At 35.1% G+C, this 25,204-nt stretch overlaps 1 protein-coding gene across 16 annotated transcripts; it reads left to right on the top strand.

Annotated features, from left to right (window-relative positions):
* Nucleotides 1-1,457: 1,457 nt before the first annotated feature.
* Nucleotides 1,458-24,174, top strand: LOC107775415 (uncharacterized). 16 transcript variants are annotated; one of them, XM_075244723.1, is made up of 14 exons: nucleotides 1,478-1,912; nucleotides 6,627-6,992; nucleotides 7,079-7,153; nucleotides 7,244-16,621; nucleotides 16,702-16,964; nucleotides 17,100-17,307; nucleotides 17,389-17,652; nucleotides 17,723-17,751; nucleotides 17,833-17,970; nucleotides 20,320-20,526; nucleotides 20,606-20,698; nucleotides 20,765-20,863; nucleotides 20,948-21,311; nucleotides 23,908-24,174. In XM_075244723.1, exons 7-13 carry the CDS (start codon nucleotides 17,586-17,588, stop codon nucleotides 21,149-21,151), a joined length of 837 nt encoding a protein of 278 aa, XP_075100824.1. In that variant the 5' UTR covers nucleotides 1,478-1,912; nucleotides 6,627-6,992; nucleotides 7,079-7,153; nucleotides 7,244-16,621; nucleotides 16,702-16,964; nucleotides 17,100-17,307; nucleotides 17,389-17,585; the 3' UTR covers nucleotides 21,152-21,311; nucleotides 23,908-24,174. The 16 variants fall into 16 exon arrangements, with proteins under 16 accessions (XP_016456289.2, XP_075100824.1, XP_075100818.1 ...); XM_075244717.1 differs by having other exon boundaries at nucleotides 1,480-1,657; nucleotides 1,858-1,912; nucleotides 6,787-6,992; nucleotides 17,723-17,970; XM_075244716.1 differs by having other exon boundaries at nucleotides 1,480-1,657; nucleotides 1,858-1,912; nucleotides 17,723-17,970.
* Nucleotides 24,175-25,204: the final 1,030 nt, after the last annotated feature.

The following is a 25,204-nucleotide window of genomic DNA, read 5'->3' as shown; positions in this document are numbered from 1 at the left end:
TAGAGCCAACAATTAGATAACAATAGAATTTAATAAGCGGAAGATTGCATTGTAAAGATTGAATAATACTGCTAATACCAATCCATAACAAATCTACCCAAGACTGGTGTCACAACTTCACAGACTATCTAGGAGTACTTGTGATGAACCAAAAGGTCATCACTTGTTTTAAAATAAAATTCTATGTTCCAAGGCCTTAAAACCTCTCTTATATCACCTCAATTTGCGTGCGCAGTTCGAGCACATAGCCGGAAAGCCTAAATGTGAAAAATCTATGAAAAATGATAAATTTTGACTATAAAATGAATTAATTTGACTTAGGTCAACGTTTTGGGTAAACGGACTCAGACGTGTGATTTGATAATCCCAGAGGGTCCGTAAGAAAATGTGAGACTTGAGTGTATGCCCGGAATCAAATTCCGAGGTCCCAAGCCCGAGAAATGAATTTTTTAAAGAAAATTATTTTTTGAAATTGTTTAAAGGTTTGGGAAATGAATTTGGAGTAGAACATGTTGGTATCGGACCCATATTTTGGTTCCGATGCCCGGTACAGGTCTTATATATAATTTAAGATAATCCTGTGAAGTTTGGTAAGAAACGAAATCCGTTTGACGTGATTCGGACCTTAAATGCAAATTTCATATTTAAAGAAGTTTTGAGAAATTTCATTGATCTTGAGGTTTAATTCAATGTCCATGATGTTATTTTGGCGATATGAGTACACGAATAAGTCCGTGGGATATTTTTGAGGTTGTGTGTATATTTGGTTTGGAGCCCCGAGGGCTCGGGTGAGTTTTGGATAGGCCACGGAGTGCATTTTGAACTCAGAAAATTGCAGGTTTTTCAGCTGTGCATAGCAGGCCTGCAAGCTTCGCATTTTCGAAGCCTAGCTCGCAAATGCGAGCGGCTTATCGCAATTGCGAAAGAAGCCCAGGCCAGTTCCCTCTCGCAAATGCGAGATTATCTTCGCAAATGCGAAGTTTCCCACTTGGCCAGTGATCGCAAAAGCGACCTATGTGTCGCAAATGCGACATTTTGTTCGCAAATGCGAAAGTCTAGCATTTCTGAAGGGTTCGCAACCCTGTTTCGCATTTCCCAACTTATCAGAGGTCGGTGCTCGCAATTTCGAACCCCTGTTCGCATTTCCCATACCTACGACCTGCAACTTTATACTTAGACGATTTTAAACCCATTTTTCACATCTTTTCAAAACACAAACTTCTTTGGGCGATTTTCAAAGAACAACTCTTCTTCCAAATCGATTGTAAGTTAATTCACTACAGGAAAAGAGGTCTTTAATGACCATTCTTTATGAAAGGAAATTAATCTAGTCGTTATATGTATGCTTATAGCGGCCAATATTTATTCCGGTCATTAAAGTCATTTTTTACTGTATTTTTTACGAGGGAATAATTTTCGGTCTTTCAAATTATGGCAATCCCCTCGTTATAAATCTGAATAAAATGAAAATTTATGCGGTAATTATTTCCTCCTTTTTTTCCTCAACAACTCCGCCCATATCCCCCAAATTAATCAAAAAACCCTCAAAATCTCTCAATCCAATGTTATCCCAAAACACGTACACCAGATTCAGCAAAGAGGATGCAAAGAATCACGAACAAATAGGCCATCACTGCAACTGCCCGCTACTCCATCGGCGAGTTCTAGCGATCGATTTAACACTATATATATATATAGAGCAAAACTCAACGAAAAATCACAAAACAATTTGGTTTTCTTGTTGTATGCAACTTATAATTTGTGTGCTTTATGGTGAATCTGTATCAACGATAATAGTTGGGTGTCAACGCTAATAGCTGGGTTCTTTTATTTGATGTGCTTATACTTGATTTGTAGGTTCTGTCAATGCAGCTTATACGATTTGGTCTTCTTGCTGTGCTTTCTCGTCAAGGTAAACTCAAGTCACTAAATTTGTAGTTGTAATTATAGTGAAATTGGGCTTTTTGTTATCTCTCTGCTTTTCAAGTTGACGCCTTCCAGATTTATATGATAATTGTTCTGTTTCCAGTATATTTCTTGCAATTTTTCATTGCACACAACCAACTGTTTTCCATCAAAGTTGTTGTTTTCCTCATCTTCTGCTTTCTCTCCCATTTATGCTTCTTATTATAATGCACGATAGGTAAAATTTTTAGATTCTTAATCTGTTATTGTTTGCGAGAGAGGTCCTATACGCGTTGCAACTAGTAATTCTTATAAGGGGATTCAGAATTTACACATAATTCAAACTTTTATATATGTTCAAAAATTTGTCTCCTATTTGCACATTATAATTTTTCGTCGTAGCGAATTCAATTGAATTATTTGATTACATGTGGCTCTGCATTGCCTGTATGAAAAAAAGAGTAAAATCATATTTGTTTCAGAAGGTGTTCTTTGCCCAATGTTGGAATCGAATATTTTTCCATTCGTCTTCAACTTGCCTATATAGCGTACACCAACCTATTTAGTGGAAGAAAATCATTATTAATAATAAGTGTGCTCCGTACAAGTTCATCAAAGAGAACTCAAAGATTGAGAAACTTAAATCCTGATCAACTTAATTGTGACTACCAAGATTTCATTACTTTCCATGGCAAAGTGAGAGAACAATTTATCACATAGAGTTAAAAAAAGAAAACTATACCTAACTTCCTGGGAAAGTTCTTTTTCCATCCGGCTTGCTCATTGCCAAATCCTCTATGACCAATCCATTTCCATAGGTCCTCAATTGAGAAGACTTAGTCGCTTCATTTTCCTCCACCTCGTGTGATTCATTCTTTTTATTTTGTTCAACCTTTGTAACTGCTTTTCCATCATGTTGATTTTTCTTGTTCTTTTTTTTCTTCTTTTTCTCAGTATCCCTTGAAGTTTTAGTGGAAATATAAGAATTCTTACTAGTAAAAGCAATAGAGTTTGATAAAAAATAACAAACATAGCACATGGAAGCTGGCCAGAATCTAGAAGAACATGTAATTGGATAAAACTTAAAGCTAGATGGCACCTTTACTTATGCAAATAACAATCTAGATTCCTCACGAAGCATATCAACTATTAACTTTATTCTTTTCTATTCTAGACTACACTAGATCAGAACTTACTTTTCATCAGTTGACCTCTGAACATCTTTAGTTTTACCTACTGAAAGTGGCTCATCATTAGTGATTAGCCTCTGCATGCTCTGAATTGTTGTTTGATTCATTTTCATGAGCCATGAATCAACGCCAAAATCATAGCACATATTGCTCCCAAGTAGTGTCTCTTTCACTAATTACTTGCTTTTCTTCACTCCATATAGACCAATCCAACATTCAGATAACTTGTAAAATGAGATTGTCATCATTGAACGTAGTAATTCTAAGAATGGAGGAGGAGAAGAGACTCTGAGCCTGTCAATATATTTATTTCCTTACTATATAGAGTTTAAAATTACTTTTTATATGACTTACCATCACTAATCACAATAAATAAGTAGTAACTATATATCCTTCAAGATTGCTTGAATCAATGTTACCCACGCAGTTCTGTTACTATTTTCATTTTCAATGCTCATATATGTTGCACATGAAAAGAAGTTTAGTAGCTTATAAATTTATTATGGTAGCATTTCGTTATAAAGTATACAATATTTTTGATTGAGGATAAAATGGGTATTCAATTTTTTATGGGCATTTTGGTAAATCAAGTTTGACGTTAGGAGCTTCATACTTTTAGTATAACTAGTTTTAGAAATGTGCGTTGCGCGTGAATCCTATCTAAATGAAAACAAATTATTTGAAAAAGTACATAAATATTATATGAAATATTGTGTTTGACTAAGAAATAAAAGTTAAGGAGAAAATGTAAACTCCTGAAAATTACAAATGTTGATCCTATTTAACTAACTCAATAAAGAAAGAATCTTTACCTCACAAAAGGTTATCACTTATCTCGGTTAATATATTCAACTTAAAATGTATCTCAGTTTAATCATTTTATTGCTTAGACATTACAAATTATCATGCTTCCTTTTTAATTTTAGTTAGAACACATAGCCTTTGAAGATTTAAGAGCTTTTTTGAAAAAAATTCTTGAAGAGTTATATGTTCAAATGTATTTAAAGTTCATTCTAGAAGACAAAACATGTCAGCTAACTCACAAGATTCTTTTTTTTTTCCTTCTGGCGAGCAAATGCAACTTGTTCTTATTCTTTAACTAATAGAAAATACTATATAAATTATTTTTAATATTTTAAAATATTGTGTTTGTGGGTTGTCTCAATATTAAAAAATTAATTATATTATAATCATGTCTAGTGTAAAATAAATTTTTAAAGGGTAAAAAAATAAATAATGTTTTACTAAGAGGTTTTTTGTTTTAAATATAATATAATTCTTTGATAAGTTTTCCCGTAATATAGGAGTTATTGATGATCCATAAGTTCTTTTAACATATATACATATATATTACACATGCACCAGATTATGGCACTTGATAAGAAATGGATGGAACTTGTCCATGACCGATGTGGTAATGCTTACAAGCTTGGGGTGGAGAGCTTTTTGGATTTTGCTTTTACAAGATTAAGTGAAGCGCGTGTAATACGTTGTCCATGTATAAAATGTTGTAACACATCTTCGGGAACGTGCGAGATAGTTAAGTCACATTTAATAGTACATGGAATAATTCAAAATTATACTTTTTGTTATCACCATGGGGAAAAGTTAGGTGAGCCACAATCAACTCCAGAAGATGTAGAAGATGATGACATTGAAGAAGCTAATGGTGAGGATGAAATACATAGGATCCTAAGAGATTTATATGTTGATTTTGATGCATACAATACGAACACTGATGGTGATGATTTTCTTGAGGTGGAACCAAATCTTCAAGCAAAAAAATTCTATAGGCTTTTAAAGGATTTTGAGCAACCATTGTACCAAAATTCAATAGTTTCTAAACTTTCTACTATGGTTAAATTGCTTCATATCAAAAGTATTGGGCGTTGGAGTCATGAGTCATTTACAATGTTATTGAAGATGTTGAAGGAAGATCTATTACCTGACGAATCAAACTTGCCAGATTCATATTACGAGGCAAATAAGATAATTCGGGATCTTGGACTTTCTTATTGGAAGATTGATGCTTGTGAAAATAATTGTATGTTAGATGGAAAGAGGATAAACATAGTGGAGAAACTAAATTTAAGAGTGGGAAAAAAGATAGCGTAGAAGATTTTACGTTATTTTCCCTTAAAGCCAAGACTCCAAAGGTTGTTTGTGTCCTCAAAGATATCATCTTTAATGACATGGCATCATGACAAAAAAGTTGACGATGGAATAATGAGGCACCGAGCTGACTCAATGGCATGGAAAAAGTTTGAAGAACTTCACCAATCTTTCGTCGATGAATCTCATAATGTTCGACTTGGACTTGCTAGTGATGGTTTTTAACCATTTGGAAGTTCTAGAACTCTGTATAGCATTTGGCCTGTTGTACTTATTCCTTATAATTTACCATCTTGGCTATGTATGAAGCAAGAGAATTTTATTTTGTCGATGCTTATTCCTGGTCATGAAAGTCCAGGAGATGCAATTGATGTTTTTCTTCAGCCTTTGATGGATGAATTAAAGGAATTATGGGAAACTGGAGTGGAGACCTTTGACGCGTCAACTAAACAGAACTCTATGTTGCACGCAGCTATGGACCATTAATGACTTTCCGGCTTATGCAAACTTATCTGGATGGAGTACAAAAGAAAAATTGGCTTGCCCATGTTGCAATACAGAAACATCCTCAATTAGGTTAGAAAATGGTAAAACGTAGTATTATATGGGCCATAGGTGCTTTCTTCCTCTTAATCACAAATGGAGGAATGATAAAGAGTCATTTGATGGCACTAAGGAGCGAAGACTACCACCCGAAATTTTATCCGGTGAGGATATACTAGATCAAGTGGCTGATTTGGATGGTTTACAACTAACAAAGGATCCAAAGAAAAAGATTAAAATATCATGAGAGTAGGGGTGATAATTGGAATAAGAAGAGTATTTTCTTTGATCTTCCCTATTGGAAAACTCTATTGTTGCGACATAATTTAGATGTGATGCATATTGAGAAAAATGTATGTGACAATATTTTGGGGATAATCTTAAATGTCGAAGGAAAAACCAAAGATACCTTAAAAGCTCGATTGGATTTGCAAGTAATGAACATAAGGAAAGAATTGCATCAAATTAAAAATGGGGATAAGTATGAGCTACCAACAGCATGTTACACGTTATCTCTGGAAGAGAAAAATAAATTGTTCAGATTCCTAAAGAACTTAAAGGTCCCAGATGGATATTCATCAAATATATCTCAGTGTGTCAACACTAAAGATCGCAAAATTTCAGGCCTAAAAAATCATGATTGCCATGTTCTTCTACAACATTTACTTCCACTTGCTATACGTGGTATGCTTTGCAAATCTATATGTCAATCTCTTATCGAGTTGTCTATATTTTTTTAACTTGCTTGGAGCAAAATTTTTAAGAATGGATGAGTTAGAACAGATAGCAGCTCAAATTCCTATAACTCTGTGCAAGTTAGAAAAGGTATTCCCTCCTTCATTTTTTGATTAATGGTGCACTTGCCGATTTATTTAGCTAATGAAGCTATGGTTGCTGGACCTATTCAATATCGATGGATGTATCCAGTGGAGCGATGGCTATACTTTTTGAAATCTTTAGTTGGCAATAGGGCTTGCCCAGAAGGTTCTATCGCGGAGGGATATTTGACAACTAAATGTTTGACTCTATGTTCAAGGTACTTGCATACAATGGAAACAAAGTTTGATCGCCTTGAGCGGAATTATGCTGGTGGTGTTATTGAATCTGATAGAGGTTTAATAATTTTTTCTCAACCTAGAAAAGAATTAAGAGATGGAAAATTGGACAAACTTAATCCAGATGAATTAGAGCAAGTACATATTATATTTTGAAGAACTGTGATGAAATTCAACTATTTCTCGAGTAAGTATTGATTCGACATAATAATTCATATATACTTTATCCATGATTTCAATTAAAATGACATTTTATTCTTTAATTTTTTGCAGAGAGTTTTCAGAAATTCCAGGTGATACCTCTCAAAAACATTCAGATAGGAAGTTCATTAATTGGTTAAAGAAAAGGTTAGTACTAGATATATACTATTGCTATTTTTTAAAACATAATTTTTTATATAGTATTTGCTAATTAAATTATATAATTGATTTTGATAGGTTGTAGAATTGTACAAATGTGATAACAGTAAGAAAATGGAAGAATTGCTCACTTTGTCACGTGGTCCCCTGCCGTATGTGAAATATCTCAAAGGTTACATTATTAATGGATATAGGTTTCATGTGGAAGACTATGACAGGGGTTTGAGAACTCAAAATTGCGGGGTGGTTGTAGTTGGTGAGACAGATTAAGAGAATAAAAATATTGATTATTATGGAGAACTCACTGAGATTCTTGAATTATAATTTATTGGAGGAAAAAGAGTGATCTTATTTAGATGTATGTGGTTTGATGTGTATGACCAAGAAAAGGGAGTTAAAATGGATGTATATGGCTTTGTAAGTGTTAATCCTCAGCGATTATTGAAAACTAATGAGCCATTTGTATTAGCAAACCAAGCATTACAAGTATTTTATGTCGATGATCTTTCAAATAAAGGTTGGCATGTTGTAAGAAAAGTTTTGCCTCGTGATACTTTTGACATTTTGCAAGAAAAAGATGATGATTTGGAGAATTAGAGAAGTCTATACAAATGAAAAGGAAAAGAACTCATGAAGGTTTTTAACCTTTATAGTGGTTGCTGTTAATATTTATTTCATTCGGCCTCTTGCTTCTTGCTTTTCTAGGCATAACTCGTTTACAGTATGTCAAAATTTGGCTAATAAATTGAGAAAAGAAGTTTTCTGATTTGTTTTTATGCATCACTTTTACTTGGTATGCATTTTCAATATTTGGCTTGTAATATGAGTGTTGTTTGTATGCCCTTTCTGAAAGTTTTCCTTAGGATTTTGATCTTTCGCTGACTTGTTGACTGCATAATGAGAGCTTTATTCTGTATGTATTCTGTACTAGCAATTTTAATGTTGATTCTCTGAAGAATCTTATTGCTGTAGAGACATGTCTTCATTCTAACTTTATAGTTTCTGTTTCTTTGCCTTCCTCTATCTCACCTACATCTTCATATATTCTTTGTTACTTTTCTCTCTGAAATGAAAAGAATTTGTTGCATGTTGTTTTTTAGAAATTGGTCTAAGCTTGTAGGTCGCACCTCCAAGATTCTGGACAACTCCGGTGAGCATTGCTTGCGTTTCCATGGTCTTGCTTTATTGCTATCAACAGTTGTTTTGAATGTATTTTTAGCTAAATTTTGGTGCATGTTAGTAATTGTACCTGATTTACATTAATAATTGTACCCGATTTACACACTCATTGTCACTTTGATGAATTTTTTCTTAAGGTATCAAAAGTGATTGTAATTTTGAAGTGAACTTTGCACTCATGTGTTTGATGATATGTCTAAGTCATCTTCTTTGGAGTATTCTGTTGTCCTCCTCCTATTTGGGGTACAATAGTGAAATCTCTAGGGGCGAGCAAGGACTCTTTTAGAAGAAAGTATTATCTTTCTTTGAGCATTCTGGGGCCAATTTATGGACTTGAGTAACCATCTGATTGCTACCATCTTCCACACACTAAAGATATAGGGTATGATTGTTAGTTACATGTTATTGATTTTATTTTTTTGTTTGGTAGGTTGTTCTACCTTATCCCTTTGAAATTGCAGAACAGTAAGAGTACACGAATAATCCAGTGTAGTATTAATGGCCGCTTTGCCACTATCCCTTTTTTGTTCTTATAGACTTAATTACTCACCTGAGAAAATCTGAACATCTTGATATTGAAAAAACAATAAAAATTACTGATGATATAATAGACTCCCATCGACCTTTTTGTTTTTTCTTTTGGAATTGGAATTCTACAAGCTAGAATTTGTTTTGATTTCTTATGCATTGCACTTAGAAATATACTTTCTCTGTGAAAAATATTCCTCCTTGTTATTCATTTGAAGGAATCCATTGCAGGCGAAGGTCTTTCTTCATGATTCTATTATAAATTTCTTCATCTTAAAGTCAGTGATTCATTTGCTTTGATTTTGATTCTTCCAGACCTATTTCCAAGCCAAAAGAGGAAGAATTTACCTCCTTTTCGCTTAAGAGTTGATGGAAAATGTGGTTCTATCAAATTTCTTTTACAAGTTTATTTAATTGAGAGATTTATTGTATTCTATCATATTTAGCTCTTGGATTGTATTCATGTACAATGACCGAACATATACATATGGCTATAATAGCATAAAGATAAGCTTAGCTTAAATAGCTAGTGACCATACGAGATATAGCCTACATTCCGAGTTTCTTCACCTTGTACGTTGTGAAAATTGCCTTTTCCCCTCTCCTATGTGTTATTTTGAGCTTAAATTCGTCTGCTCCTCATATCTCAAGGATGTAGTTGAGGTTTCTTAAAATAGTTCTGTAGATTTTATCTTTTGCTAACTCAGGAGTATAAAAATAATTTTGCTTTTAACAAATTATGGCAACTTTTAGTGGCCTTTTTTGTGTTTCCAGAGCATTTTTTTCTTTGTTGTAGTGACATGTATTTTAAATGTATTTGTGTCGCGCCATCAACATAGTAGACGTACAGTTTAAATAGAAATGAGAGTTTGGGTGTACAAGCATGGGTAGTTTTGAATTGTCAATTCAGATTAAATTCATACTTTAGTCTTAGGATGTAATGTCAACGGCTGTAAAACATGTATCTTTCCCCTTTACTCAATAAACAAAGAAGTAGTTTTATCAATACACCTCATTTAAATCCTAAACCAGATAGCATTCGAATGTCAATTTCTATTATATAGAAAAAGCAACCTTAAAAGTAGCTTGCTATCAGGTCTCTATCCGGTCTAGATGACAAATAGACAGTCGAAATTCATCAGCTGAAGCTCGGTAAGCTTTTTCTATTAGCTTTTGTGTTGCTAATTCTATTTATTCATAGAAAAACGATTTCCAGTATCAGGCTAAGAATTTCTATGTGTTCCACAAGAAGACATCACTCAGTGAGGCTCCACCTTTTTTACCTTCTCTGGTGAGTGACAATTGAGTTTTCTCCTTTTGCTTTATTGTCGTAAATTTTTGCTATTGGATGTGCTCTGTCTTCTGCTTTGAGTGAATTGAATTGTAAAGTAGTCCCTTCCATCGACTTGCAAGGGAAAATAGAAAGCGAAAATAAGCAAATGGAGGTATTGAAGTTGGTATTAATGTGTTACAATTATTGTGTTCGAGGAATTACATGTAATAACAAATGTGTTGTTGCACTATTCAAATTTTCTGTATTTTATTAGGATGCTTTCGTGTTGCATATTCTAATCCCGTCTCAAAATAAAATTTTGGGGTCAGATTTTTCACAATTTTCATCTGCTTGAGAGTAAATCACGAAAGTTAGATCTTTGCTCTAATTCTATGTAGTACTGATGATTTTTGCTAATCTGTGCCATATAATGAGATTGGTCAATTTTCGATGAAATTAAAAATCTTTCTACTCCAGTCCTGTTTTAGAAAATAATGCAGTTAGATCGATGGAAGGCAATATGGTGAAAAAGCCACCTTAAAAGTAGCTTGCTGTAGTTGGAATAGCCTATGGAGCAACTTTGACATGTTGCTAATGTGTTGTTGCACTATTCAAATTCTCTGCTTATTGAATGTTGAATGCATGTGGTTAGTTTTCTGCTAATGGCTATGCATCGTGTAAAAGAAAAATAATGGGTAAAGTTATTATCTTTACTTTAGTATGTGATACTATTTATGGTTGGATATTAACTGGGATTTTGACTTCAGGTTCATATAGTAGTTTGTTTTGGTATATCAGGAAACTTAATAAGATGGAATTTTGGAATGGTGCCTGTGTATGTAAAAAAGATCTACTATTTGCTTTGACTTTTCTTCTCAACTAACAGTTACTCCATACTTTTATTTATTTTAGGTTGATATGAATCCATCAAAGTCTGAAATGGGAGCAACTTCAAAGAATGTACATCGTGCATATATTCAACCTGATGCTTTAGCAAGGAGAAGAGAACATAACTTTGGATCTTTGGGATCTGTAAAAACAAGTATTGAAAAGAGAACTCTTATTGGCAAAAGTAAAAATCACAACTCAACAGCTTTTGAGCAGAATAAGCTTGCACATACTAATAATCTTGTGCCCCCTAGTTTCGCTTTGATGGAAGACGATGCTCCCCTTTCTCAAGACGCTGAAGCGAAGCTGTTGCGGAAGCCAAATGTATATAGTTTGAATGAGTCACAACTACTATACCAAAAATTATGAAAGCCACCAACTAATAAATAAGACAATAAAGCAACAATAAAAGAAACACCAGAATTTACGAGGTTCGACCAATTTTGCCTACTTCCTCGGACACAACCAATATTTTATTCCACTCCAAAAATACAAGTGAAAAAATACTAAAGAGAGAAGATACAAATGCCTTAAGAAGATAAGAAGGCAAATGAGAGGTGTGTATAAATCCTAAATATTATGCCTCCTTTTATAGGGAAACAATCCCAAACAAAAGTGTCAACCACCGCTGTGGGATATTTGACAACTTCAACAAATCTCCACCTTGGCAAAATTCCATATCTTCAATTTTATCTCAATAAAAAATTTTGGTTGTGTCTTCATCTTCAATCTTCAATGTTCAACAATGTTGATCAAATCCAAACAATGTTGAAACTTGACTGCAGTCACCACTTTTGTCAGCATATCAGCAGGATTGTCTGTAGTATGAATTTTGTTCATCGTGACTCCACCTTCTTCTATGATTTCTCGTACGAAATGATACCGAACATCAATGTGCTCCGTCCTTGCATGATAAACTTGGTTCTTTGCTAATTGAATAGCACTTTGACTATCACAAAAAATTGTGATACTTTTTTGCCTAATGCCAAGCTCTTTTAGCAACCCCTAAAGCCAAATTGCCTCCTTCACAACCTCTGTAATAGCCATGTACTCTACCTCTGTTGTAGACAAAGCAACTGTTGACTGCAAAGTAGACTTCCAACTAACTGGTGCATTTGCAAAAGTAAATACATAACCAGTAGTTGATCTTCGTTTGTCTAGATCACCTGCAAAATCTGAGTCACAATATCCAAATACGGACTGATTGCCTTCCTGCTCAAAAACTAACCCAACATCTATAGTATTATGAATATACCGTAGAATCCACTTCACAACTTGTCAATGCTCCTTTCCTGGATTATGCATATATCTACTAATAACTCCAACAACTTGTGAAATGTCAGGTCTCGTACAGACCATTGCATACATCAAGCTACCAACAACATTTACGTATGGTACCTTTGACATATACTCTCGATCAGTTTCATCTTTTGGCGACATAGTAGTACTTAGCTTAAAATGGGGAGAAAGTGGGGTACTAACTGGCTTAGTATTCTCATCTATGCCAAAATGTTGTAGTACTCTCTTCAAATATTCCTTTTGAGATAAACAGAGTTTCTTTGAACGTCTATCTCGTATTATCTCCATGCCAAGAATTTTCTTTGCCTCACCCAGATCCTTCATCTCGAACTCCTTCTTCAGTTGAATCTTCAACTTATCAATTTCTTCCGAATTCTTGGAAGCTATCAACATATCATCAACATATAGGAGAAGATATACAAAGGAACCATCTTCACGCTTGCGCAAATACACACAATGATCGTATTTGCTTCTCTTGTACCCTTGCCGCAACAGAAACTTGTCAAATCATTTGTACCATTGTCTAGAATATTGTTTCAATCCGTACAATGATTTTTTGCAACCATATTTCCTTTTCCAGCAACTTTGAATCCTTCTGGCTGACTCATGTAGATTTTCTCCCCCAAGTTTCCATGTAAAAATGCAGTTTTTACATCCATTTGAACTTGTTCCAAATTCAACTATGCTACCAAAGCCAACATAATTCTAATGGAGAATGTTTTACAACTGGAGAAAACACTTCATTGTAATCAATTCCCTCCTTTTGAGCATATCCTTTGGCCACCAATCTTGCTTTGTAGCGAACATCTTCTTGGTTAGGAAATCCTTCTTTCTTTGTAAATACCCATTTGCACCTAATTGCTTTCTTTCCCTTCGGGAGATTGGCCAATCTCCATGTATGATTCTGATAAAGAGACTGTATTTCATCATTCATGGCAATCCTCCACTTATCTTCTTCTGAACTTTGGACTGCGTCTTTATAAGTGGTAGGAACATCATTAGCTACAATTGAGGTGGCACAAGCAACCGTCTCTATAAGACGAACATGTTTTGTTATTGTCCTTTTTGGCCTGCTGGTTGCTATTGATTCGAGGTGTTTTGAGGTTCCTGAGTTGGAATCTCCCTCTCTACTGTCTCTTCTTCCAGAGGATAATCTTCATTTGTTTCCTCCTCTGCTTCTTGTGTAGGAAAAATAAATTTTCCCTCGAACTCCACCTGGTTAGAAGCACCCTCATGTTGTTTGGTATCTCCTGTTACTTTATTTACCATAGCAGATTCATCAAAGGTAACATCCCTGCTGAATATTACTTTCTTTGTCATAGGATACCATAAGCAGTATCCTTTGACTCCAGAAGTAATCCCCATAAAAATAGCCTTCTTTGCCCTTGGATCCAATTTTGACTCTGTCACATGATAATATGCAGTTGAGCCAAACACGTGCAAAAAGTCATAATCTATAGCAGGCTTTCCATACCATTTTTCAAATGGTGTCTTGCTGTCAATAGCAGCAGATGGTAGACGATTAATGAGGTGGCATGCATATGTAATTGCCTCAGCTCAAAATTCTTTGCTCAAGCTAGCATTGGACAACATACACCGTACCTTCTCCAGCAAGGTCCGGTTCATACGTTCTGCCACTCCATTCTGTTGTGGTGTATGTCTGAAAATAAAGTGTCGGACGATGCCATCATTTTCACAGACCTTATTAAAATGATCTTTTTGTATTCACCTCCATTGTCTGTGCGAATACACTTGATCCTCCTGCCTGTTTGATTCTCCACCATCATTTTCCATTTGAGAAAAATTTCCCAACACTTCATCTTTGCTCGTCATTGTATACACCCACACTCTTCGGGAAAAAACATCAACAAAGGTTACAAAATAGTGCTTCCCACCCGATGAAGGTGTTTTGAAAGGACCCCAAACATCAGAGTGTACATAATCCAAAATGCCTTTAGTATTATGGATTGCTGTACCAAATTTAACCCTTGTCTGTTTCTCTTTGACACAATACTTGCAAAACTCCAAGTTGCAAGCCTTTACTCCATTTAACAACCTCGATCTGATAGAGTTTTCAAGGATTTTCCTCCAGCATGTCCCAAGCGCATGTGCCATAGCTTGGTTGTTTCTGCCTCTTAGTCGTCACTAGATGTCACTGTCACTGTCCCAATAACTGTATTGCCACGATAGTGGTACATATTACTGTTCTTCCGATTTGCCTTCATTAACACTAGTGCACCGGAGCATACTCTCATTACTTCATTTTCTGCAATGATTTTGAACCCTTTTGATTCTAGGGCTTCCACAGAGATGAGATTCTTCTTCAAATCCGGTACATATCGAACATTTGTTAATGTTCTGATCATTCTATCATGGTTCCTTAATCGTATTTAACCAATGCCATATGAGGTAAGAGAGTTGTTATCCGCTGTTTGGATGACTCCATATTCTCCTTCTTGAAAATCCACGAACCAGTCCCTGTTGGGACACATATGATAGCTACAAGCCGAGTCCATCAACCATATGTCTGATGATGTTGATGGCTCTGTTGTAACTAATGAGAAGTCTGAATCATCACAATCAGTTACATTTGAATCCATAATGGCCTTTCCATTGTTATTTTTGGCCTTATCTTCAACTTCGGATAGTCTTTCTTCCAGTGCCCCTTTTCTCGACAAAAGGCACATTCATCTTTTCTCGACAAAAGTCACAACCAGTGCTTCTCCTTCTCTGCCCTTATGTTTTTCTCCCTTTCTTTGTTCATAGCTGTACAAAGCCTAACAAACTTCTCTAAGAGAAATTTCATCATTTCCATGGAGTAGAGTAGTTTCAAGGTGCTCGTACTCATCAGGAAGTGACTCCAACAACATCAAGGACAAGCCACCATCATCAAAAGTTGCATCCATATTTTGCAAATCTGTAACCAACTTATTGAAACTGGTGATATGTTCATTCATCGTGGTACCAGGAACATAGGTGAAGCGAAACAGTCTCTTCTTCATGTACAATTTATTTTGACTGTTTTTCTTCAAAAATTTATCCTCTAGTGCTTTCCATAATTTACTTGCAGAAGTTTCCTTTGTGTATGGATATTTCTGCTCTCTAGCAAGGTAGGATCGAATGGTACCGCAAGCAACACGGTTGATAATTCTCCAATCTTCTTCTCCAATGACATCTGGTCTTTTTTCTTCAATGGCAAGATCTAGCCCTTGTTGAAAAAGAACATCTAGAATTTCTCCTTGCCACATCCCAAAATGTCCTGACCCATCAAAAATTTCTACCGCAAATTTCGCATTTGGCACAATTCTTGTCATAAGCGAAGATTCCAATGATGACGTATTGTTGGCACTTGATGTAGATTCTTCTTGTTTATTGTCTCCCATCTTTGACACAACTATTATTTAACAGCCGACGATACAAATCAAGATTATTTTCTTTCTGGTATGGAAGAGCAGACTAAACTGCAACCACAGAGCATACTCAGACAGAATCTTGACTCAGTTACCAAGATAAATCTTTTCTGATGTGGAAGATCAAACTATGCTGCAATCACAGAGCATACGTAGATAGTACCTTGGCTCTGATACCAATTGTTGTGGAAGCCAAAAGTATATAGTGTGAATGAGTCATAACTACTATACCAAAAATTATGACAGCCACCAAATAATAAATAAGACAATAAAGAAACAATAATAGGAACACCAGAATTTACGAGGTTCGACCAATTTTGCCTACTTCCTCGGACACAACCAATATTTTATTCCACTCCAAAAATACAAGTGAAAAAATACTAAAGAGAGAAGATACACATGCCTTAAGAAGACAAGAAGGCAAATGAGAGGTGTGTATAAATCGTAAACATTAGGCCTCCTTTTATAGGGAAAAAATCCCAAACAAAAGTGTCAACCACCAATGTGAGATATTTGACTACTTTAATAGAAACAAGGTCTCTTAAGTTTTAACTTTTTTTTGTTTCTTATTGAACCGGTATTGGTTTTATGTTTCACTTAAATCAAAATTTGTAGAAACAGGAGGAGCTTTAAAGAATGTAAATCTTGCATACATTCAACCTGCGTCTTTAGCAAGGGGACAAGGGCGAAGCTTTTGATCTTTGGGCTCTACAAAAGTAAATGTTGGCAAAAAAAATCTATTTGGAGAGATTAAAAATTACAACTCAGGGGCTTCTAAGCAGAATAAGCTAGCACATAATAGTAATAATCTTATGCCTCCTGGTTTTGATATGATGGAAGAAGATATTCCCTTCACTCAAGAAGCTGAAATGATGCAAGGTGTCAAGTTTTAATTATTCTTTTTTGTTTGTTATAAGACTGGAAGTTATTTTATGCTTTACTCAAATCAAAATCTACAGAAGTTGCAGCTACTTCGAAGAATGTACGAGACACTTGCAGTCAACCTGGTGCTTTAGCAAGGGGACGCGGGCAAAATATTAGATCTGTAGGCTCGGTAAAAGGAAGCGTTGGAAAGAGAAATCTTGTTGGGGAAAGTAAAAATCACAACTCAGCACTTGTGAACAGAATAAGCTAGTACATAATAGTAATAATCTTATGCCTCCTGGTTTTGATATGATGGAAGAAGATATTCCCTTCACTCAAGAAGCTGAAATGATGCAAGGTCTTAAGCTTTAATTATTCTTTTTTGTTTGTTATAAGACTAGAAGTTATTTTATGCTTTACTCTAATCAAAATCTGTAGAAATAGTATCTACTTCAAAGAATGTACGACACTTACAATCATCCTGGTGCTTTAGCAAGGGGACGCGGGCAAAACGTTAGATCTGTGGGCTCGGTAAAAGGAAGAGTTGGAAAGAGAAATCTTGTTAGGGAAAGTACAAAATCACAACTCAGCAGCTTGTGAGCAGAATAAGCTAGCACATAATAGTAATAATCCTATGCCTCCTGGTTTTGATATGATGGAAGAAGATATTCCCTTCACTCAAGAAGCTGAAATGATGCAAGGTCTCAAGCTTTAATTATTCTTTTTTTGTTTCTTATAAGAATAGAAGTTATTTTATGTTTTACTCTAATCAAAATCTGCAGAAATAGTATCTACTTCGAAGAATGTACGAGACACTTACAATCAACCTGGTGCTTGAGCAAGGGGACGCAGGCAAAATGTTAGATCTGTGGGCTCGGTAAAAGGAAGCGTTGGAAAGAGAAATATTGTTAGGGAAAGTAAAAATCATAACTCAGCAGCTTCTGAGCAGAATAAGCTAGCACATAATAGTAATAATCTTATGCCTCCTAGTTTCGATCCGATGGAAGACGATGTTTCTCTTGCTCAAGAAGATGAAATGATGCAAGGTATCAAGTTTAATATTTTTTTTTGTTGTAAAATTGGAATTTAATTTATGTTATAAATTAAAATTTGCAGATCTATGTGAATCTGAAAACCCAAAAAAGGTGAGAGGAAAGAATAGGAATAAAGATGTTGCGGGACCCAAATCTGGAGAAAAGTTTAGAGTCAACTTTTATCATAATCAGGTTGTTGGGAAGCATCAAGCCTCATTTTCGAGACGCTTAGGCATATTAGTTCGTGATCGTAATATGTGTCCGTTGCAAGTACATTCATGGAAGGACATCGGAGAAGATAAGCCGGAACACATGTGGCGAGCTATTACGGTAATAATCTAAAGCACTATAAAGTAATATTTTAATTGAAAGTACTTGAAATTTTTGTTACCGTTCCCACTCTGTTTATGGTCTATGTTAGATATGCTAATGGTGGCTGGAAATTTTTGTTAAAGTAGTTCTATTCAATGCTAATTCCACAAATGATCTGTTGCATTTTACATTTAATTAGTTTTACTGCATCCCTTGTCGGGATCACCTCTTGAATCTCTAGGTCTAACTTAGACAGTGTGTTCTATGACTATGAAGTGTTATCTAATTAAGATGTTAGTTAGAATTTTAAAAAAATCTTAGATAGATCTTTTTGTATCACCAGTGTTGCCTCAACTTTGAACATAATGAATCCAGTGAATCTTCCAAATTAATGTCCAAACCTTGCATTATCCATATTTGTGGTGATGAGCTGAAGAAGCCACGATCATTATATCCTTTTTGTTGCATATGATTAATGCAAATTCATTACACCAGCTGTAGCACCTTGTGATCCACCACAACTGTTCTATAAAATATGACATCTTTATACCAGCAGTTGTGCGCATGAGTGAGTTTGCATAGTTTGTTGTAGATCTCTTATGAGTTCGAGGAAAATTCTGAGACCAACTTTGTTCGATAGCCTTCCTTGTATATGGGGGTAATGAAGTGCACTGAGATTTTAGTCCAGAATGCACTCATCGATCCTATTTTTGAACACCAAAATCCCATGTCATAGCTGATCATTCAGCACCTGGCAGTAGTTGTTCTTGTTGAGTAATTCTTCTGGTGTAAGAGTTAAGATGCATTTTGTTGACACAATGGTATGATTCCCCTTATGTCTTATTGACACAAAGGTATGCTGCCCCTAAGTGCAGATGTTTCTCCCTTAGAAAGTCCCAAATGGTTCCTACTGTACTAGAAATTATCGAGACAATACAATTTCTGAACTTGTGGACATCAGAAAATGCTAAGATATAAGCATACAATATTCCAAATCAAACAAGTTTGGGCAGGAATGAAGATAATCTTTACTCACCATTGTTTCTTTGACCTGAGTGGTAATGTGACCCCTTTCATAGTCACCTAGAAGCTTGGACAAACCAAAATCAGCAACTTTTGCGTTTAGGCATTCATCCAGCAAGATGTTGTTGGACTTTATGTCTCTGTGTATGATAGGAGGATTAACAAGGTCATGAAGATACTGCAAAACTCGGGCTGCTCCAAGGGCTTTCTTCAGTCTCCTCATCCAATCTAACATGATCCCAGTCTTGCCTACAAGTACAAATCCAATTACATTTTCCAGAGGCACATTCCCCTATTAGCAAAGTTATAATGATCCAGTTTTAAGGAATCAATAAGAAGGAAAATCTAAGGTGCTAGTCAAGGAGCATGTTTCTTATTCTCTAGATAGAACTCTATAGGAAGCAAAACTGTTGGAGATTTTAGTGTTCTTTGCCGTAATTACATGTTCCAGATCTCATGGAAAATGGTTCAGCACTTACACTCCTAATTTTAAATATTGGTTTCTCGTTAATGACACCATCTGTAGTATTTTGCAACAACTAATCGTAATAACTTCTTGGACTTTCCAGAATGTAGGTAACAGGTAATATAGCAAGCACCTCTATAGTCTTCTCACAATAATGGTGTTAGTGAATTATTACATATATTGTAATGTTTTGTTGTAAAGGTGCAGCCTTTAGTGCAAGTTTTTTTGTGTATCTCTTAGTCTGTAAGGTCACATACAATGTCAAAACTTCTACTTGATTACATTTTTTAAGTGACTAACATGAAGGCTCTCCATAGTTTCTCAATGTGTACCTAGCACAGTGACACCTGCTTGTACATTACCCTTCTACACGGGGTATTTGGGTGTGGAGGGGAATTAGTTTGATTCCCTGCATAGGATTTGATTATAAGTTACTGCTTCAAATAATGTTATGACTTATGAGGGTTAGGCTAAAAAGGGAAGAGAATGTTACATTTGATTACTTGGCACATATTTGTTATTTCTTCTTGAAATCCAAGAATTTGCATACTGGAAGTTGGGTTTATAGCACTGTAAAGTACTAGAGCTTATTGGTTGTTGACTTTTCTATTGCCTCTTATAGAATGTTTGATCATAATTAGTCGTTTTTTGTATATATTATTGGCGTGTAGTTTCTAAGGCATGTTGCTGCTCTGAAGTCTCTAAGCTCTACGTAATTTATAAAATGCTTTACTTATGAATCTTTGTGAATGCTGAAGATCCTAGGTCTTAAGCAATGTAACTGAAAACAGACACATTTTGTTTGAAACAGCAAAAACTATCTTTAGTTTACGTAAAAAAATTTACTTTCTTGATTAATGATTTTGCAAAATATTTAGGATAAATTTGACAGTGATGACATGAATCATCAAAGAGATCATGTGTTAAATCATATGAGAAAGTTATGGAACAATTGGAGAGGATCATTGCAAAAGTATGTGAAGTTTAAGCCATTGCATGAAGCCCTAAAAGATGTCCCGGATGAGGTAGACAAGAGTGATTGTGAATGGTTGGTCAAGAAATATTTTTTAAGTGAAATATTTAAGGTAAGATTTCATCACTACTTTTAACTTCTTATTACTGTAAGTAATATCTCATGATTTCAATGGTTTGCTCTTAATATAGGAAACAAGTATTAGAAACTCGATCAATAGGTCTAAGTTGAGAATGCCTCATCGTACGGGTAGCAAGCCGATTAGAGAAATTATTTACGAACAGGTAAGTGCACAGTGCAATCCTATAAAAAATATCGTCTTTGTTTGACTTGTTTATTTAAATGTGAAGGCAGGCAATGACGGTAATCCACCGAACATGGTGACTATCTTCTTTGAGACTCACAAGAAAAATGACACGCTTGTAGAACCTGAAGCTGGTGAAAAATATGTATGCTTATTGATGAACTTCATTTTATATCCTTCATTTTATTTTGATGTATTTTATTATTTTAATTTTTCTTGTATTTTATAGGCTGAGATACAAGAACTGGTACAATCTGAGCCATCTCTTACGAATATCGAGGTAGTGGAAAGATGCTTCGGACCTCAAAACAAGAGTCACGTGATTGGATTAGGGGGTGGTATAACCACTAAGGAATTGAAAGGCGGTAGTTCCTCAAAGGCTGCAATACCGGCTAAGCTGAATGCAGTTGGAAAAGAAAAAGAATCACTATAGACCGAGCTGAATGCAACTAAAAAAGAAAAAGAATCACTAGAAATATGTATGGACGACATAGATTCTAAGTTTGCACATATTACTAGCTTACTGGATGATCAGCCTTCATCAGCACCATCTTCAAGTCAACAAAGTACAAGCTGAAATTAGTATTTAACAGGTTCGTAAGCTTTCTACCAACTATGACCTGATGAATATCCTTAAATAAATTTAGTGAAGTCTTTTGTTGTTAGTTAAATAAAGTACTGACCTTGACATATGTACAGTTAATCTAATATTGAAATCCAATTAGATATGTGCATCTCAGATTCATTGTTTGAACGTATGACATTATTTGAGATTTGAGGTCCAGATCTGTTTTCCGTTGCTTGCACAGATAGCCAAATCCTTTTTACAAAATGTTGATTAATGTGCAGGTTAGCGACAATGAAATAGTTAAAGATCTGGGTGGCACTGATGTGCAAGGTGCAAATGTACTTAGAAATTAAAGTTTTTCTGAGAAACTACACCAGAAAATAGGCAATAACAAGAAAACAAGGAGGAAAAATACGAAACGCTCTTTGCGGAGAGGGAAGGGAAGGGTGTATGAAGTTATTGAAATCAAGTGATACTTTACAGAAAGTAAAAGTTAAGCCACCAACCTGACTAAACTAGTAATCCAAAAACATTATAGCATGATCGTCCTGTCCAGTACTTTATTTGAAAGTACGTATAACTCTTTCCCTCCTAAGTGACTATGATATAGATACTCAAAACATCTCATTAGCTGTTACAATTAGATGCAAAGCAGACAAATGAGAGACTACAAAATGCAAAAGAGAAAAATGCAAAAGACAACTTCAGAAGGTGTAAATTGAAAAGTAATTGGTCATCAAAACTCAAAACGAGGTCTACAAGCTATTCATGACAGACTCAATAACCAGTAAAAATTGTTGCAACCACAAGATGCAATTATACCAAATTCATTGGACCACATTTTGTGCAAAAATAATCTTACTTAAGGCAGAGATGACTTAAAGAGCAAACTCATGAAACTGCCTTCGTTGAGATTTTAATGTCATTTCTATTGCCTTTCCATTCCTGCTACTCCATTTTTCCTCCCTGTAGTTTTTGCATATGTACGAAAGAATAGTTCTTCCCTACATACTATTGAGTAAGTTTACTATACAACAACGAACCAATACACTATATTTGCGATCATTTTTGTGTGTCATCTCTCTGCTTCCCCTTGAAACCTTTGCCTGTATTCCATATTGGTATGGTGTAATAGCATGTTGCATTGGTATTTATTCCACTTTGTATCCAGTGTGCTTGAATTGTATTGCTAAAGATTGTATAGCAAGTTTTCTACCCAGCATTGTTCAGTGGTGATGCTTAGCCAAATATAGCAACAGATACTGAACTAACCATCCAAATTATGTTCATTAAATGCTAGTGTAACTCTCCCCATACTGTGATACAAGAACTGGTACAATCTGATAAAGCTTAATATTCAGGAGTCATGTTATTGGGTTGGAGGGGGGAACAAAACTGTTGTCATGAAAAGAGGACTTCATTTTCTTCTAATTGCATGAAAGAAACTTCCAAAAAGAACAATACCCCAACATGACAACTCATTAGAAATGGAAGGAAGTGTAAAAGTGCTCTCTTCTTTTGTTATATATTGATCAACACTTACTGTGAACCTTTTTTTCTACCTTTGTTTACAGAAGCCCTATTTTTCTTCATTTGCCTTTCTATTCCGCCCTTCATATTGTTCACTAAGTGTTCTTAAGAATAAGAACAAGCTTTGATAAATCAAAAGTAATCATTACTAATACACTAAATAGAGTGGAAAAACATGCACAAGATATGGATGCGGCTCAACCACAATTTTCTGTCAAATCTATACCACGTAACTGGTTTGATCCAGTAGGAATTTAAACTAGTTGCATGTATTGATACACTAAAGAATGGAAGGAATGCAGCTCAGTAAAGGTCATAAAAAAGGCACGAAACACTAATATCATAGAAGTTCAAGATCAGGGTAGAGGAAACATATATGGACTAGGATACACTTTGAAAAGTGCATGTAGTTACTTTAAGTAATTAAGAAGATGAAGCAGCCTCACTTAAATGCATGAGAATCTCTGCAATGAAGATTTCTTAATCTCCATTGCATTGGTGTTGCCTTTTTGAAGGTGCGCACGAACTGAGTCCTAATAAAATTTGTAGATCTTTCAATTCTTGGAAATGGGTAGTAAGGATAATGGTGATATGAGGCTACAACACAGCAATGATGGTGATACTTCCTTTAATTACCCTACTTCAATGCCCAATGTTGACCCTTTTAGTGATTCTGGTTAGGATCCACTTCTGTCATTGAATCAAAAGGAGAGTTTTAAAGGATCTTTAGTTGTCTATTGTCTGCTAGTTTATTGAAATGCAGAAATGGTACCTGTATGCAGGCTACTGCTGGCAGCTCATACTACAATTTATATGTGTCTCTTGGCCTACTCTGCAGACATTCATAGATACAAGAAAGCGAAGACTTCAGTTTAGAGGGTGAATGCTCATTCTCATTACATATGCATACTGATAAATAGAAAATATAATTGTAAAAAAGGTGGACTTAGTAATGTAGTTGTAAGAAGCACTGATTGTTCATAGTATTTTGAGATGTTTTTCGCTTCGTGGTTTTACATTTTACTGTGTTGTAGCAACTTCAATCTTAAATCTTGTTTTCTTACTCAGCTAATATGAACCTTTTTTAACAGATCAGATAAAGGGCCTGAAGTTTGAAGCATCTTCCATAAAGATAGTTCCGAGCAAGTTGAAGCAGCTAGAATGTTGAAGAACAAGGAAAATCTATTATGTTTTATTAGGAGTTGTAGTCGTCATCCGTACGAACTACTATTTTACTTTCTCTTTAATTTTTTATTTTCTTTAAGGAATTGAAAACATGGATCATGCAATTTGGATGTAATATTAGTGCTACTTTGATTAGTTCTCTATCTATAATTAAAAAAGATGTTTTATGTCAATATTGACTTTATTCTTTGTATGATTTCGAATACTTGTAATATATTTATTACTTAAAAGTTCACATTCGCAAAGGGAAATTTTGGTTTTTAAAAAGTATGTCGTTAAAAGTACATACAATTAACGAATGGAATTTCGATCGCCATACACTAAGAACGACAGAAAATTAGTTACCGTTAGTGAAGGTTTTAACAACTGGGACGACAAATAACGATGGAAAAATCCCCTCGCTAATCTTGGTATAACGACTGGATTCCTTGCCATCGTTAAAAGAGTTTTTACGAAGGGATCAAAATTCGGTCGTTTATCTTTAACGATGGAGGCACTAACTACCGGCGACGACCGGTTTTTATCCCATCGTAATTGACTGATAACGACCGGATTTGGAGTTTTAACGACCGAATTTCCCATCGCTAAAGACCTATTTTTCTATAGTGATTTTAACTCATTTCCTTCAATCATTAACATCTTTTAACATGATTTCAACTTAAAATCAACCAATTTCATGGGGGAAATTGGGTGTTTTGGGTAGAACCTAGATTTTTCAAAAATTGGGGATTTGGACCTCAATTTGAGGTCCGATTTCAAAATAAATTATATATTTAAGTTCGTGGGGGAATGGGTAATTGGGCTTTTCAGTCGTGCATTGTTTGTTTTGTGAGGAAAGAGTGTAAAGCACGAAGGGTGTTGCCGTGTATGATTGTGAGCAAAGAGTGTAAAGCACGAAGGGTGAAGTCGTGCCGCACGATGTACCATTCCGAGCCGATTATATTGATTATATGGTGAGGAAAGAGAGTAAAAGCATGAAAGGTGATGCCGTGTACATTTTTATTATATGATTGATGTGGTGAGGACGAGAGTAAAAGCACGAAGGGTGATGCCGTGCATTTGTTGATTTATGATTCTTTGTTAATATCCGAGTTATATTGTTTCTTTCATTACTTGATGTCTTTCTATTCAGAATTGTTATCTCCCCCACAGCATGCTCCCCCTCCCATATTGACTGGTTATTTCTGTATTTCTTTCCGTTGT

The sequence above is a fragment of the Nicotiana tabacum genome, chromosome 22 (assembly GCF_000715075.1).
Source record: "Nicotiana tabacum cultivar K326 chromosome 22, ASM71507v2, whole genome shotgun sequence".
NCBI classification, from domain to species: Eukaryota; Viridiplantae; Streptophyta; class Magnoliopsida; order Solanales; family Solanaceae; genus Nicotiana; species Nicotiana tabacum.
The sequence above is the reverse complement of the archived record's forward strand: the minus strand, read 5'-3'. Positions and strand labels throughout refer to the sequence as shown.